This window comes from Alosa alosa, chromosome 13 (assembly GCF_017589495.1).
Source record: "Alosa alosa isolate M-15738 ecotype Scorff River chromosome 13, AALO_Geno_1.1, whole genome shotgun sequence".
Lineage (NCBI taxonomy): Eukaryota > Metazoa > Chordata > Actinopteri > Clupeiformes > Clupeidae > Alosa > Alosa alosa.
This window is the reverse complement of record NC_063201.1, coordinates 29,290,728-29,307,814: the sequence shown is the minus strand read 5'-3', so window position 1 is coordinate 29,307,814 and position 17,087 is coordinate 29,290,728. Positions and strand designations below refer to the sequence as shown.

General features: G+C 44.8%; 1 protein-coding gene across 3 annotated transcripts; it reads left to right on the top strand.

Moving 5' to 3' along the window:
- The first annotated feature begins 808 nt into the window (after positions 1-808).
- On the top strand, positions 809-16,525 carry si:dkeyp-77h1.4 (formin-like protein 5). 3 transcript variants are annotated; one of them, XM_048260290.1, is made up of 9 exons: positions 809-1,018; positions 5,353-5,414; positions 6,343-6,363; positions 6,584-6,865; positions 7,726-8,007; positions 8,128-8,415; positions 8,955-9,133; positions 11,126-11,224; positions 11,332-16,525. In XM_048260290.1, exons 2-9 carry the CDS (start codon positions 5,366-5,368, stop codon positions 12,343-12,345), a joined length of 2,214 nt encoding a protein of 737 aa, XP_048116247.1. In that variant the 5' UTR covers positions 809-1,018; positions 5,353-5,365; the 3' UTR covers positions 12,346-16,525. The 3 variants fall into 3 exon arrangements, with proteins under 3 accessions (XP_048116247.1, XP_048116246.1, XP_048116248.1); XM_048260289.1 differs by lacking the exon at positions 809-1,018 and adding an exon at positions 1,096-1,655; XM_048260291.1 differs by lacking the exon at positions 809-1,018 and adding an exon at positions 1,693-3,631.
- The last annotated feature ends 562 nt before the right edge of the window (positions 16,526-17,087 follow it).

Sequence of the window (17,087 nt, the reverse complement as noted above, 5' to 3'; positions counted from 1 at the left end):
GGGCTTAAAGCCAATCCGCCATGTTTATCTATGTCATAATATCTTTGCTGGAGGGAACGCCTGTGCACAAAAATTCAAGACTAATTTTAGTCACTTGGCTGTCTCATTGTGAACTTGTTGTGATAACTTAAGTGATTATAATTCAATTGAAGATCACTGTTGCTGATTGCCATCTTAATTGGACTGCAAAGTAGCCCTTGGACACACAAGGTTCAGTTTTTCTGTTTTCTCTCCTGTCTGCTTAGCCGCCTGCTCATCTGTGCTTTTGGTGTAACTTTAAAAAGCTCTGTTCAGAGACATTTTAAGTAGTCAGGTATTCATTAGACCACTTTAGAGAATTGATTCCCCACTGTTTAGTCTATGCCACTCTTGCTGTTTGGGCTCAGAGATAGCATCGGCATGTGTGTAGGCACTTTACTTTCTCCTTGCCCTTTCACTGGCCACCACGTTCAGAGTATACACTATTATAAAAAATGCATACGCTTAATATTTTTTGCATTAGCATGCATGTTGCTCTACTCTTCCTGTTATAATGTCATTGTGCAATATTACTCTTCCTTTACACATTAGGAAAGCATAGAAATTATGGTTTATTGTAGTAGTAGGCATATTATTATTATTATTATCATCATCATCATCATCACTGTATTCATATAGGCCTGCAATGTATCATGCTGTTATTTAAACTGTGGCATTCATGGGTGGGTGTGGTTGTATGCCGTTTTCAGATGATAATAATGGGTGTTTTATGTGAACCCCAAACTTTGCACGTCTTACGGTAAAACCAATATCCGGTGTTTACCGACTTCACTCGAGCGTCTCCGAGAGCAGCGAGAAGCCGACGTATTCTGATTCTCTTCCAAATGTTCAACCTCAGTGGTTAAGCACTTTCTTGGGGGGCGAGGTTGAGAGGGAAGTGAAAAGGGAGGACTAGGATAAATCGTCTGGACCATTCGCCCCTCTCGGAATTCGGGAACAGCAGACATCTTTATCAATACGGAGACGCGTATCAGTCAAGGTAATTTATAAGGTGATTCTTTGACTGGATGGATTTTTACCGGTGTATGGTCCGCTGCAGCCTTCCCGCGCCCTTGTGATGCTGGTAGATGAAGGGTTAAATTCTGCAGTTATTTGCCTTGTGGGGCAATTTTCCGGTTTTTGAGGCCGGTAGAGTATAGTTATTGTATTGGTTGAAATTAAGACGTCCCTCTTTTGGCTTCGCAAAACGTGTGAAAACGTCGCATGACTTGTGTAGGTTTTATCAAGGCATATGATTGCACACATGCACCGGCGATGGGACACGCAATGAATTATGCATAGGCGCTCAAATTGTGCTCACTCAGCGGACAGAAATGTCAGATCCCAGTTTATGATGCTGATTATGATATGATTCCGTAGAATATTTATTTAGACTGTGGTCAACAGCTTATATTGACTTTATGAATGTCGGTTAAAAAATCCTCAGTAAATGGGAAAGAAACGATTCTTGATTTTTGTGGATGTTGATTTTTGCTTAATGCTTAATGGTTTTCCGTAATAAACCTTGTAGGCCTAATGTATGAGCTAATTGTCTCACGCCGTCGAATCCCGGAGGAATTTGTGGGGGTGTCAAATATGTCCTGGCGGGGGAGATTTGAGATGTTAGGCTACTCAATGTAAGATTTTTTTGTCGTATGTGAAATTACGTTTCCATGTGTCATATAATGTCCTTATGCATGTCATGTCATAACATTGCGCACCTATGCCGGCTTGCATCGGAATCACTCAAGCGCGGACCGCCTCGGTGCGTTCCATCCGCCGCTGACATTTACCGGCTTTTAAACCCTGCTATTACCAACCAGTGTGCCAACGCCAATGAGTGACTGTCCTCCGGATTCTAATGGCACCATCCAGGCTATTTTAGGGTGACAGTTTAAATAATGCAATCGCAGAACAATTTAGTCTTCCCCTATAATTTAGTCTAGAGACAAGGAGGGTGGCAATGGATTCCTGTGCCACCCTTCGTGTATGCAATCATTTTCTTTTAATTATTCATGCTTATTAGATATGTTTTCTGATTACTGTGGTGCTGGTGAACTTTGGGGTACTGTTATAATCAACTTCCTTACATTAGTGCCAAATATGGTGTATGACAGAGCAGTGTTAAAACATCAGTCTGCGGTTTCATATGTTAACAGGTTGTGTGCTATGTGTAGTCACTGAGATAGAAGTAGACATGGAGTAGGCCTACTTCCCAACCTCTGTGTTGGCTCTCAGGTCAGAGAGGTCTTTTAAAGGACTTCTGTTTCATTTTTAATGGATGTTGTGTCTCTTGGGTGGAGCCACTCAGGGCATGATTCAGTTCTACCAGTTTCTCTGAGGTGCCATTTTACCTAGCCTGTGTAGCCTAGTGTGTGTTATGGCATCCTTTGGCCAATGTTAATGAGGAAAAGAGTAGGTTGGTGAACAGAGGGAGGAAGGGAGATGTAGAGAGTAACACTTGGGGGGAAAAAATGAGCAAATAATTTGGAGAATGCAGTGAGATAGAGAAAGGTGTGAAGGAGGGAGGAAGTGTGTGCCAGAGAGAAGGGGAAGGGGTGAGAGAGACCAGATGGCAAATTTGACCATGGAAGCCCTTCATTAGCAGCCCAAAAAAGCAAAGGGGCGTGTTTTTGGGCTTCAGCACATGTGGGTCCAGTCATGCGAGCAGAACCCTGTGTGTGTGTGAGAGAGAGAGAGAGAGTGTAGGCTATGTGTGTGTTTTGGCATACACTGATGTTTATGTGTATATCTGTGATAATGTTGACAGACTGCCACGTTCATGCTAATTATACAGCAGCCAGTTGCATTTGGCAAATCTGCTTTGAGGGACAAAAACCTATTTAGATCTCATTGATACTGAATATGTTTAATATACCATGGGGCTTTTTGTTAATTTGTCTAATGTATGGGACTTTGGCAATGTCATTCTCAATGGTTTTGTATTTCGAAATGAGGGCGAGCAGAGACTGTTGGCTTTACATCTCTCTTTCACCCCCCCCTCTCTCTATCTGTCTCCCTCTCTCTCTCTCTGTCTCTGTGAGTGTGTGTGTGTGTGTGTGTATGTTGTGACTCCATGTGTGGGAGGAGAAGTGACGCGAGACTCTGAAAAGCCCAGTTAGCACTCACAGAGAGAGGCTGAGAATGTGGTGGTGTCATGCTTATGCCAGGCTAATCGCTCCCTCTTTTTTTTTCCAAGAATGATGAAAAGAGGGTGCTCCCCCGCCGGCCGACGCGGCTCCTCTGAAATGCCACAAGGCTCCCTCTTCATCTCCGGATTAGGCACCGGCCGAGTCGAGCCACACCGAGCCCGCGTGCTGATCGATGCTCTGGAGGGTGGCTCTCCCATGTTGGAGGGCAAGGGGCGGTCGTGACTCCATTTTGTCTGAGTACTCCCCGAGTCTTCACTGTGGAGCGCTAGCAGACTGGTGTCGTGGGCCTTGTGCTTGGGTGGTTTCTCTGATACTCACCACAAGTGTTTCACAGACCTTTTCCACATGTAGCAACTGAGGAAAAGACACACTTTGGTACTGCTGGGGAAAGAACAATGTACTATAGCATCCATGTTTGAAGCCAAGAAATAATTACCGGTACTTTGATTGTAAAGTTCCAGGTTTGTAATGGTGCCAGAATTTCCATTAGTTCCATTTCTTTTAGATCTTGCCTAAGGCCTTTGATCAATATTCATCTGGACCTATCAGCCAGAATGATTAGAGAAAGCCTTTTTAATTTGTCCCCATCTTAGTTTTCAATACTTCATCCCTGCTGCTATACTGATTTTCTACCCTACTCCTCCAGACAGCCCAGCTGGCACACATCGCTCCGTTCCTTACGTCTGGTATAGATATAGGCTGGTATAGATATGAGCTCTTTCATTCAGTCCAATTCAGTTGTATCAGTGCCCTGCAGTTTGAGGTCGGTATTATTCACAAGTGGCTCTTTTATGTTTTGTTAAATTGTTCTGCGATATACACTGTTGCTTTTTATTGCAGTGTGCTGCTAATAAATATGTATAAGCTTTTAAGAGGATGACATCATTTTCAATCATACTGACAGAGGCCTAATATCAGCATGAGTGAAAATATGGCAGCCATGTAATGTCGAAAGGGTCCTTCTCAGTAATACAGAAAGCGTATGAGGTTGAATACTGTGGCAAGAGTGAACAGGCATCCTGTGATAATGGCACTATCTACCTCAGATGCAAATTTTTTCAGCTTGGATGTAGGGTGTGTGTGTATGTGTGTGTGTGTGTGTGTGTGTGTGTGTGTGTGTGTGTGTGTGTGTGTGTCTGTGTGTCACTGGAAAGTGTTCTTAATGGTATATCTGGATTTGTGTGTAGGCACTTGCACTAAAGTAATTTATTTTCACAAGGAAAGAAATTGCATACCCTCTCATATGAAACACTTGTAAGAAGAACATTGTAAGACCTAAAGACCCATTTCCTGACAGTGGCCTTTTTTTAAACAGCCCCAATAGGTACTTGAGTCAGGCATTTTGTTATAAAGTAGTGAGTTAAAATGCTATCTATTCTACAATATCTATCCATTATGCAATATGTGTATTGAAGAGGAGGTAAACTTCAAATGGATTTGGTACTGGAGATGAATAGGCCAGCCAAATAATGAAAATAGCACTGTTGGGATCCTCCTGCCGGTAGAACAGACAAAGCACCCAGTTATTATTGCACATGACCTATATTTTGTAGTGCCAGGGGATGCAAGGTTTCAAAATGATTTGGAAAAAAGTGGCGTACTTCCAGGAAGCTGTCGGTGTCATCATCTGTGGAGCCAGACAGTGTCCTGTCGCTTTTCGTTGTTGCATCTCCTTTTTTTGTCCTCCCTCTTTCTTTTGTCCTCCCTCTCTTTAGTTCACCTCTCCCTGCCCCATCCCTCTCCTCTCCTCTCCTCTCCTCTCCTCACCCCTCTTCTGCCCCTTCTCTTATCTCTTCTTCTCTCTTCTGGTTTGCCTCATTTCTCCTCTCCTCTCTTCCCTCCTCCTTTCCTCTCCTCTCCTCTGCCTCTCCTTTCTTCCTCCCTCCTTTCCTCTCCTCTCTTCTCCTCTCCTCTCCTCTGCCACTCCTCTCCTCTCTTCCCCCCCTCTCCTCTCCTCTCCTCTCCTCTCCTCTCCCCTCCTTTAGCAGGAATAAAGCAGATGCATCGAAGATCCAGAATGGGAGGGGGATGGTCTGCAGTGACTTGGGCAATGATGTCACCAGTCCTGCTGTGGCTGCTCATTGTCTATAAATGAAGTCTGATGCGGACCACCCTGCTGCCATTTGTCAGGGAAAGGAAAAAGAGGGCACAAAAATGAGCCTTTGTGTCTGCTTGTTTGCAGGAGCTCGGTGAAGATGGACGCCATTATCAGACTCCTGGTGCTCACTGGGCTGGTCCATGCAGGTGAGCAGCTTGAGCCCAAATCAAAACCATGCAGACATTGTAATGGCACAGAACATTGTGTCATTCATGAAAAATACAAAACCTGTTATAGCCTCCGTGATTTTCCCTCTGCAGCAACCAGGCCAGCCTGCTGACAACTGTTTCCACTATATTGCTTTACCTACACTATACAAAATGCACTGTCAACATAACTGTTGCCAGTGACTTACTGCATTACATTACTGCTGGTATTATACTCTGTCACTGGCCAAATATGCCCTGAGCACTGATACTATAGCAGGTGTATAGCTGATATGAAATATGATTATTCTACTTTGTGGCAAAGCATATATCTCTACTACCTGTAGAATGTGGTATACAAAGAAAAAAAATATGTTATACATATGGACACTTTATGGGATTCATTCACCAAACAATGGTTACATAAAAATAAAATGCAGTTTAGTATAGCTATACAATTTTCTATTGCTACCATTTTTTTCTCATGAAAATTTTACATCAACAGAAAAAGCAAGGCTTTCCTTCAGGCAGTTTGTGCAGGTAGATGGTGATGTGGTCAGCTTGGTGCAGTGATCCGAGGTGGAGAGAGAGCTGGCTGCCCCAGGAGGCTGAGAGAGACTCATAGGGTGTGGGGTCTGTAGCGAGTAGATTGTGACTGTGGACCAAAACTAGCCGACTGGTCCAATATGTCAGCCCTCTGAATATTTAATGAAGCATCCTCAGTTGTGCTACAGTATAGCTTCCCCCGTTAATGGAGGATTTGTAGGTCAGACTTAAACACAGTATTCATGATCTGAAATAGTGTGTTTATACTGCATGTTTGTGGATGAACCCTAATAGAACTGTAAATACTGTAGTGTGGAATGGGAGTTGGTTGAAGGTTCATTGTATTCATGACATTGCACTGAATCACTGTTTTCTTTTTCAGCTTACCTTGCGCCATTACCAGGTGAGTTTTCATGCGCTCTCCTTCATCTTGCATATTTGTATAAAGAATCTCACTTCTGTCTGTGCAGTTACCATATGCTATCCCATAATGTTATATCCTCAACCTTCTCTCTCTCTCTGTCTCTCTCTCTCTCTTTCTCTCTCTCTCTCTCCCCTCTTCCTACATCTTCAACACCCAATGCCCTCATCTCCTCCTCCCCTCCAACACCCCTCTCTCTCAGCCAAAGAAGAGTCGGTCATATTTTTTGGGGAGGACTTCCACATCCTCCTCCCCCCGGGTGCGCCTGACGTGGTGTTCCACCCGACGGTGGGGGCGGCACGTGGGGAGCTAGTCCTGATGAAGGCCGGCGTGGTGCAGGGCCCGCGGGCCAAGCTCAACCACCAGCTCAGCCACTTCATCCTGGAGAACGTGGGCGAGACCGATGAGGGGCTCTACACCGTCACGTCCCAGGACCCAGACGACAACAGCACCATGACTAAGTCCTTCACACTCACCGTGAGAGGTAAGGACCTCCACTGGACCTCCTCCAAGGACCTTGAGCTGGCAGCAGAGGTGTCCTGGCCTGTACTAACCCTGTTGGACTTCCTTTGCTCTGGTTTTGTGCATGTAGCTACAAAGAGAGGGATATGGACAAGAAGATGACAAAAACAAGCATTTAGAATATAATCCCCCAGAGCACTATTGAATCTGTCATCCAGTAACTCGTTGCTTTATATGAACCATACAGACAGCTAGCTGTTGTGCTACTTTTAAAGATTTTACTGTCAAGTAGGGCTAAAACAGTTATTTGAACACCTTGATTGTTTATCACGATTGAGGCTAATGAAGTAGAATAATGGAAAGGTGATTGAATCTCTCACAACATTAATGCAGACAAGCACTCTTCACCCACCAATCACATAGACATAAGCAATGCCCTGCATGAATTCCATTAGAGATGTGCGTGTGGGGAATAGCAACAGTTTAATTGCTCACCTAATTAGCAACAGAGCTCAGAGCCCCACCCTGCAGGGAAACACACCTATCTCTCTGTTTCTCTCTCTCTGCCTTGTCTACTCCTCCAAACAAATAGTGTCCTTTTGCAACCAAACCTAATCCAAAGTGAAACTGGCATTTTTCACTGATGTCTGCAAAGGCATCTGGATATTTTTGATGATGTTACAACCCCCCTCTTAGGAATGCAATATGAAATGGCACATGCTCCATTTTAGCATCTGTTTTAGAGACTCCAAGTACGTCTGTCTCTTATCTCTCTCCTCTCTTGACTTTCTCTTTATCTTGGTGTTTGTTCTGTCTGTGTCTGCTGATTTCTATCGCTTATGGCCGTATCTCTGTCTTCCCATCTCTCCATTCCCCTCCCAGACTGCTCTAATGAGCATAGTGTGAAGTTCGGAGAGAACTTCGACATCCAGCTCGCTGGTGTCACCGGCCCCATCTCACTCGAGTTCCGGCCCATCGACGTCGAAGCGAACCAGACATCCCGCCCAGCTCTGAGTATCATAAACCAAGACGGCTACGAGAACCGCCTCGTGGTCTCTGAGAGCAAGGTGACTCTTAAGTCGGTCAGCAGTTCTGACGAGGGCTCCTACACCATTGTGGACGGCAGTGGGAAAGTTCAGAAGAAGGTGTGCCTGAACGTTAAAGGTGAGGAAGGAATCTGTCGTTCTGAAGCGAAAGCACTTTGCACCCCAATCTACATGTCTGATGACTACATGACTCTTAATCATTGGCTCATTCTCTCGCTCTACTCTTGCTGTGTTTCAGAGCTTCAGAACTTTTATGTTGTACCTTACGGGGGCACTTTCAAGTTCAACTTGGTCCAGAACAGCTCCCTGGTGCGCCTGGTCTACAAGCCCAACTACGACCACAGGGCCCGGGTCATCTTGGAGAAGGGCGAGTTGATGATTCCGGAGGAGCTGGACCTGCAGGACCGCTTCTTTGTGGACGGCAACCTGTGCGTGCTGGAAGGGGTCAATAGCCGCGACGCTGGAGAGTTCCACGTAGTTGACCTGAGCGGCTCCCCCATCGCCAAACACTACTTGGAAGTGGAAGGTGTGGTGGACATGAGACAGTGAAGCTACAGGGCTAATAATGAGATTCAAAGTTCCTTTAAAATAAGTGGACTCACACTCAATCAAGTGGAGTGATCTGTTTTGTATTTATCAGTCTGTGGAAGTGTCCTTTGTGCAAATAATTTAAAGAGGAACTGTCAAAATTTTGGTTCCATCCTTATTTTATCTTAATTTTATGGATGGAATTCCTCCTAATATCCATATGCTGACAGCCCATGTTCGCATGGTTTGTGGTCTATGCATATTCTCTGTCCTGCCTGCATCTGCCAATTCCCTAAGCCTACTTTTCTCCAGCAAATCTAAGCTCCAGTGGTACAGTACATTGTTTAGTATCCTGGAGAAAACCTGTCAAACAGGCAGTGAGTAGAACTCCTAGCAGTCCTCGTAGTGTCTTTCCAGTCGGCTATTTGTACTTCCTTTAATCTTGTCTTTGATTCTTTCCTCTTCCTCACTGCACTCATCTTCCTCATACGCTCTTCCACCCTTCCTGCTCCCTTTCTCTTCTCTCTTCTCTCTCAGCCTTTAAGCTTCGGCCGCTGTTAGTCACCATCATTGCCCTGGTATCCCTGGTGGTGTTGATGTTGCTTGTGTGTCTGCTTGCCTGTCTCGTGAAGATACGCAAGCGGGCAGAGAAGTCCCGGGCCATTGAGAAGATCGCCAAGAATGCAGGGCAAGATGAGGGTGAAGCCTTCCGACAGGTGGGTACTCTCATTTTTATTGATCAATTTTCAGGGATAGCAAATATGAGTGGAGATATCAGTCTTTCACAGTCTTTTCACAATCTCATTGATAGCAATGCCAAGCTAACAATCCAATGGTTCCAAATACAGCAGTTGTAGTTTCTCTGTGTTACCCCAGTATTGCTTCATGTTTCTATCAAAACAGCACTTTTCAAAGCATGTGCATTTCATCAACAGCAAGTGCTTTTATCAAAACAGCTCATGCATTACAACAATACAGTATGGGTGACCTAGAACAGCTTGTAATTTACTGGAAATTTTAGGTTCCTGTTTCAAAAGTAGTCCTGTCAGTGGATACAGAACCAGAATGGTACTGCAAGTATATTGTTTGCAATATTTACACATTTTGTCAATGTTACAGTGTACTTTGGACATATTTGGTAGCCTGGCGGGCCATCCTATATCATTGAAATGTATAGTCTGGAATCAAACCATTCACCTCGCTTAATCCAAGGGGCGGGCAGAGAATTGTCTTTCAAACTGCCTAGGCATGCAATAGGCCAGCGCTACGACCATATCCGTATCCAGTCGGCAAAACGGCAAATACATCCTTCTTCGAAAGTAATGACTTAAGTGCATTGTGCTCAACTTTCAAAGAAAAGCACAAGTCCAACTCCTCCAAAGTTGACGCCAACGCCGATTCAAACAACCGCTCTTCGCTCGGGCCATAGCCACCTTCCTTGTTGTTCACAGTCTAGGACTGTCGTTATCCTGTTAAGCCCGCCTTTAAGACTCTCTAACAAAATAGAGCGCTGTGATTGGATGAAGTCCACGGCGTCAGCCAATAGAAATCCCTATGGTTTGCTACTAGACATACAGGCTGAGCAAATTAATTTGCCGCCGCTAGGGTGCGTCTAGATTTCTAGGCTACATATTTGGTGTTCTTTATTTCCAAATGAGCATTTTACTCCCTCTTACTGATTGTGATTCTGGCTGTTTTATAGCAAATTGATATTCATGCTTCACACACACCAATTCAAACAAATCAAGCATCTGAGTTGTTTTGTTTAGAAAATAACCTGTGACTATGCAATGCCCAAATTTAACAACAAGTAATTATAAGAATGTTATAGTAGGGAATCAACCTGCCATATTAATATCATCATCATTGTCATTTTGCTCTAAACTTTAGAATGCTATATTAACTACTGCAACCATGCTGGTCATGAGGAAAGCCAGCTATTAGTAGGCTACTGCATTTCAGTCCAGGGAGGGGTCACTGTTGCTCAGGTTGTAGCAGAGCTCTGTACACGAGACACTCTCTGGATAAGACTTACTGTTTCATATTTAATACTTATTTTCTAGAGCCTGGAACAGAGGCAGATTAACCCTCACCCATACTTTTTCCTTAATCAGTACTATTCTGTGAAACAATTCAGGTTAACATTGCTACATTTATGAAGCGTCATCTGTAATGCATGCCCGGCTTGTAAAATATAAGATCACAGTTTATGTAGCCTACTGATATTATCATTATGTGTATGATGTTCACAGCCATAAAACACAACACCTCTAAAGGCAAGCTGCTCAGAAGACAAAATTCCTGTGGTCACAGGCTGTATCTAGAAGTGTGTACTGTTGTAATTGTTTTGTGTTTGTTTGCACCATTGATGATATCGATACTTGCTTAGAGCACATTTCTACAATGATTTAGAGGCTTGGTGCTCAGCTCTCGTTCGTTGTGCCCCCGGCTGATTGGAATAACTCAGCCGTCCTCATTCACCCAATCAGGTGGTCTCCAGTACAGTCCCTTGAGCCACTAAAAAAAATAGGTTTTCATATGAGTCATACCGAGGCTTGTGTAAATCTCTCCTGCTGCATTGAATTGATTTTGTCTGCCTGAAATGCAATCCACCTGGCTCATTTCTCTATGCAACCTTTAGACCATCTTCCTACACTTACACAGTTGTAATAATATATCTTCATGACATTTTTTTGTTAATTTGGTAGGTGGTCAAAGATGCCTGCAAACAGGTTGACGATACAACTGTTCAGTCCCTGAAGGAGGACATCACGGAGAAGTCCCAGAGCACAGAGGTTAGCATTAAGGTACGTTCAGTCATCCTGGCCAGCATTTCAATTTTTTGTTGCTTTAAAGCTAATGTGCCATTGTGTGCATCTGATGCAAGCGCTAACAATCTTCATTTTCATTAAAGGGTTTGGAGGTGTCCTCAAAAGAGGTCACTGCCTTTGATAAGAACCTTGAGACCAGCGACTCCGGGGTTGGCTTCAACACCACTGCCCTTCCTCTGGACAGCGACACAGAGGCCCCGACTGCCCCCCTCCACGACGACGTCCTGAGCACCTCAGTGGCATCTGAAGCGAAGCCGGCCCCAACCTTAACACCGGAGCCCAAACCAGCTCCCCCACCGACACCTGAACCTAAAGCGTCTCCACCGCCCCAGCCCAAGCCAGCTCCTCCCCCAACACCGGAGCCCAAAGCCTCCCCACCCCCTGAGCCCAAACCAGCCTTAACACCAACCCCCGACCCCAAACCGGCTCTAACTCCCGAACCGAAGTCGCCAGCCCCTAAGTCTCCGGCACCTAAGTCTCCTGCTCCTGAGCCAAAGGCAGCTGCGCCTGAGGTGAAGCCGGCCTCTACTCCACCTCCGGAACCCAAGGCAGCCATGACACCTCCTCCTGAGGCCAAACCGGCTGTTTCTCCAACCCCACCCAAGTCCCCAGCCCCTGAGCCCAAGCCGAGTCCCACCGCAGCCAAGGCTGCCGATGAGAAACCAGCTGCTGCTCCACCTGCTGATGCCAAACCTCCCGCGTCCCCGTCTCCCGACCACAAGCCAGCGACACCGGAGGCCAAGCCTCCTGCGAGCCCTGAGCCCAAGGCCACGCTCAAACCGGCCCCTGAGGCCAAGCCTGCCGTGAGCCCGGTCCTGGAGCCCAAAGCGCCCACCCCAGACCCTAAACCAGCGCTGAGCCCAACACCGGACCCCAAGCCAGCCGTGTCCCCGGCCGCAGAGCCCACCACCAACGGCACGCCTGAGCCAAAAGCAGACAGCGGATCCGAATCCCCCAAAACTGCCCCGCCCAAGAGCCCTGAGACGGGGATGAGTCTGAAGGCTCCCCCTCCTGCAGATGTCAGCTCCGGCGGAGCTGTGGAAGCGATTACCAACGACAGCGCACCGCCTGCCACGGAGGAGGCCGCCACTACCTGAGCAGAAACCAGCCTCCACTCTCTCCCCCCGAGGAACGCTATCTGGTCCTGAATACCCATTTATGACTTTAGACAATCCAAACACTCTACTAAACGACAACTCCATCACATGCTTCTGGGGAAGGGACTTTTGAACACATGTAAACACTTTTGTGCTTAACCAACGTAGCTCATATGTCACCTAATACTCACTCAAAGGGAAAATATTACTTCATCTCCCAGTACTTATGCATCAAGTTACACGAAGACTGACACCATACTGACCATCTTTATGTTTCATTGACGTTGGTAGTAGATGGCTACAACAGTTATCTGCCAGCCCATATAAATGTAAAAAACCCATAACTTTGGGAAGAGCCTGTATGCATGCACATAACTGAAATTTTTGCGCCACTGCTCATTGGAACTGGGGCACAGGACATCACTGATGTAAAGAAATGCAGCACAGAGCTTCCCCTTCATATGTGGGACAGGAATGATTCATTCAGCTCCTTCACTCATTGACCCATTAACTCAAGTTAATGACACCGATAATGGTCTCAATGGCTCACTGACCTTGAGAATGGAAACAGATTCATCATCTCCATAAGGCCAGGACACCTGCCGCAACCACACCCAAGAACCACAAGTGGACTTCAGAAAACAGGGGCAACGCATGGCTGTTCGAGTTTATAGCATCTGCATGACCGGAAAACCCCTTATCAGGACCACTCTGTGTCTTATCATCCTCTCTGGCTGGACTGCCAACAGACTGAACTAACAACTGGAACATTCCATGTGAATCTGAGATCCTGCTGGTCATTCCGCATGGAGACCACACCCTCTCAAGATGCATCTGAAGCACCCAAAGATGAGAGAGCCTCAACCTTTCCTCTCAGCTTTGAGATTTACTCCACATGGCCTTTTGAGTTTCTGCTGTACATCTCCTAGCTGTGTTCTAGTTCCTACCAGCAACCGTATAGATTGGATCCTTTGTTTGCCAACCCCCCTGGCCCTTGCCCTCATATATTGCATGCATAGAAATCCACAGTACTCTAAGAGTGAAGACCAGCAGTTTCCTAGAGAATTCAAAGAAAAGCCTTCTTTCTTATTGCCAATCCCCAAAATGCGGTGAGTAAAGAAATGTATTAGTATATTAAAGGGCCCAGGTCAAGACTAAAAGATAGCATTGTATGTTACATCCAAGGAATAGTATTCTCTCATACTCACAGTCATGTTTGATCAGATTCAGATCAAAAAGATTGTTAAAGAATGTTTTATCATTAATGACTGAAATCAATGCCTGCTATATTTGCATAGTCATTTGGAATCCCTGGCACCTAGTCTATTGTATGTTGTTGCCTATAGCCTGAAAGGAATTCTATAAAGAGTTTACACATGGTGTTAATGTTACAGTAACAGTATTCTAAATGTAATTAATTGTTCTTGAATCTTCTTGATGTAAAGTTCCGTGTGAAAATCCACTGCTATGGATGGTTCAGCTGAATGAAATGTGAATCTCTCATGACTTGTTCTGGTTACTGATTGCTGAGGAATTCACCTGGAACCAGTCATGATGGTAGACCGGATCCTGGTGATGTGGCTGACCTCCTTCTAAGAAGCATTGAGGCTCTAGAGGAAGCCTACAGGAGTGAAGCCTCTAATGCACGTTCCAAACAGAGATCAATTGAGTCCAGCTAATTATCTGTGCAGAGAACAAAAAGGCATTTCAAAGGGGTTTGCAGAAAAGCACAAAATTAAAGATGCTGTCAATCAATTACGATCATCAGAGAGCCCCAAAAACAAGACTGCAGCTCTATTCTGTGAATTTGTGAACTGCCTACTTTTTACCTTTTTACTCACACTTGCCAGTTTTAATATGAATATCCAAAATTCAAATCAATTGAAACCCAAAGCCATAAAGCATCTCTAAACAACATACATTATAATGTAGATAAAATGTTTAAAAGACACAGTGTTTATACCTGCCTATTGCAGGTTTTTCATCATCACTGGAATGTACATGAGATGTAATGTAGACAGATTATGTAAGGAAATATCACATTTACGAAAGGTAGTGTAGGCATAGGCAAATCTGAGAAAAATATCTTATTATTATACGAGAGAGAGAGCTAGAGAGAAAGAGAGAGCTAGAGAGAGAGATATAGCGAGAGAGAGAGCTAGAGAGAGAACCAGTCAGCCCATGGTGTCTGTGCCCTGGGACATAGTTAGTGAATAGAGAAAAATCAGTGTTATTGTTTCCCATTAAGCAATACAAAATGCAGTGATTGTATAGACCCAAACAAACACACACACACATATAAAAAAAACACTGGCGCATTCCTCTCTATTGTATATATTGCATGTGTATAGCTAATGTGGTTCCATCACTCAAAAGATGATTGTGTTTGCTGTATGAAATGGTCGTAGTCTTTTACAATTTGACAGAAGTCCCCCAAAGCCGACGCGACCCTCTTATTTCAATCGTATGCTTAATGATGTAGAAACCGGTGGAAGTGACAGTAATGTACACATTCATATTCCCTTCACTAACCAGCAACAACAGCAACTGTGTGATGTCCAAAACAACAGCCCAATTACTAGTTGGTTGTTTATTTGTCGGTAGATAGATGCTAGTATTTCTTTGTGTAATTGTCACCACAATTGCCGATTGTACACTCACCTATTGAAAGTCCTCATTGGGTCCTACAGTAGTTCCATTCTATGGTCACCACAGAGATGCATCCAAAAAGACAGTTTAGTACACCGCATGAGCACAACCAGGCCATCCTAACAACAGTTGTGCTGTCACAGTCTCCATGTTTGTGCCCTTGCGTAAAACCATGTGCTGTCAGGTTGGTGTGTGTACCTGGGACAAAACCTGTTCACCATATGGCTTATGTGTACTGTATGTCTGTGTGTGCATTATCAGTATGTGCCTGTTGGTTGGCTGTGCGTGCATTCACTGTATGCTTGTATTTGTTTGTGTAGGAAAATGTGTGTGTATGTACAGTACGTATGTACCAGTGTGTGTTTACAGTGCAAATCTGCCGTGGAAATGTAGGCGATGTGTGTTTACTACCGGTAATCAGCTTTTCATTACAACTCATCCTCTTGGAGGTAGTGTGTTCCCCTGTCCTTGAGAACCATCCAAAATGACCCCCAGCAAGACCATCTAACTTTGTTTTCTTGAAAGGAGACTGGGAACTTTTCCATCAAGATTAACATACTGTGTGTTGGCGGTTAACTGTTATGAGTCTGGTTTACATCATGAACGACCCAAAAAGTGTGACTTCTAAAGCAATCGCTGCCGTTTCTAAACACTCCCAAGGTGCTCTGGAGGATATTCGTTAGCACTACTTTGCCTATAAGAATACATTCTGCAGGCTTCCTCTGTAAAAGCTATTTTCAGCGTAGTTTGTGTAGAGCGTAAATGCCATTGAAATGTTTGAGAGCTATAGGCTGAAATTGTTGCTTGCTTCTGTGTGTGGCAATGTGAAGTGAAATAGCTTTTGACCCATGAACGTTCAGTTATCACATGGCTGTTATGAGTGGCTCAGTGCTGTAATTGTAAGTGGTTAGTGTATGTCTGGGGGGAGCCCGTGCGTGTTTGAAAATGAACTGAGAGTTGTGTCGGTCATAATCACTCTATATGTTCAAGGGTTTAAGCCAAGGCTGCCCCTACTCAGTGATGGGTGCTCCTGTGAGTGCAATGAGCCATTTTGTAAGTCACTCAGTGATGTGATTGAGACCCCTGTTCACCCATGTGCTAGGATGATATGGGATAAAATTGTGAGAATTTGAGAAGAAACCATTTTTAGTAGAAGATGCTAAAGGACCACTTGCTGAGCCCCATCCTGAGTGCTGGCAGTCTTGTTGTTTTAAGCTCTGGGACCCCTGATTGGCTTCACGCTGGGCTTGGTTTGATTTTTATCCCACACCTGCATAAGTAAGGTTGTCTCTGGCATTTGTTTTGCACTTCTCTGTATGAGCAGATCTCTGGATCTCAGAGCCCGGCCCCCGTCTCCCCACCTTCCGCTGCCGTCTCAACTTCTGTGACGTTTTACAGTTTGCTGATCTCTGTATTCTCCTTTTTGCACAACGCAACAAACACTTAGACGTTTTATAAAGAAAAGATTGTTTTCTTTATGTCATGTCTAAAAAAATAATAATAAAAGTGCGCAACTGAATTTTGAAAACAACCCCAAGTCTCTGTTTATGTCTCATTAATTTATAATGTGGTGCTTGTCTGAGGGACAATCTGTGTGTGTGTGTGAGAGAGAGAGAGAGAGGAGGAGGAGAGAGGGGTATCGGTCAGGACTAATTGCATTGTCCCCTCAGTGATTTAACCTATTGATTAAAGAGCTGAAGTAGCTAAAGACTCTGATGTCCATAGGGCCATTACATGACATTGTGACATGGCAAGATGGTGAGGTAGATGAGTCATGCACCGCAGCAGTATCAGACTCAAGCACTTTCCCTTTTCCCACTCTCCCACTGACCATAAAACTGAACATTCAGATCACAATAAAAGTGACACACTGCGTGCAAACACAAAGAGATGAGATCACACTCACACACACACACACACAACCAAATGGTCTCCAGCCCTCCAGGAATTAGGCTGAGCTCTTGGCCAAGGTAGGCAGCCATTTTGTTTATCTCTGTAAGGCTGTCCTCCTCCATCTCTCTCTGCGTGCCAGTCCTGTCTGTCTCCCCCCATCAGTATCTGTCAATGTCACTTGACTCTATTTGCTCTCTCCA

Excerpts from the sequence above, each read along its gene's own strand:
- si:dkeyp-77h1.4 (XM_048260289.1), top strand. The coding sequence starts at position 1,555 with ATGTATGAGCTAATTGTCTCACGCCGTCGAATCCCGGAGGAATTTGTG. Across the intron at positions 1,656-5,352 it reads GAGATGTTAGGCTACTCAAT|GAGCTCGGTGAAGATGGACG; the intron begins GTAAGATTTTTT and ends GCTTGTTTGCAG. Across the intron at positions 6,364-6,583 it reads TTACCTTGCGCCATTACCAG|CCAAAGAAGAGTCGGTCATA; the intron begins GTGAGTTTTCAT and ends CCTCTCTCTCAG.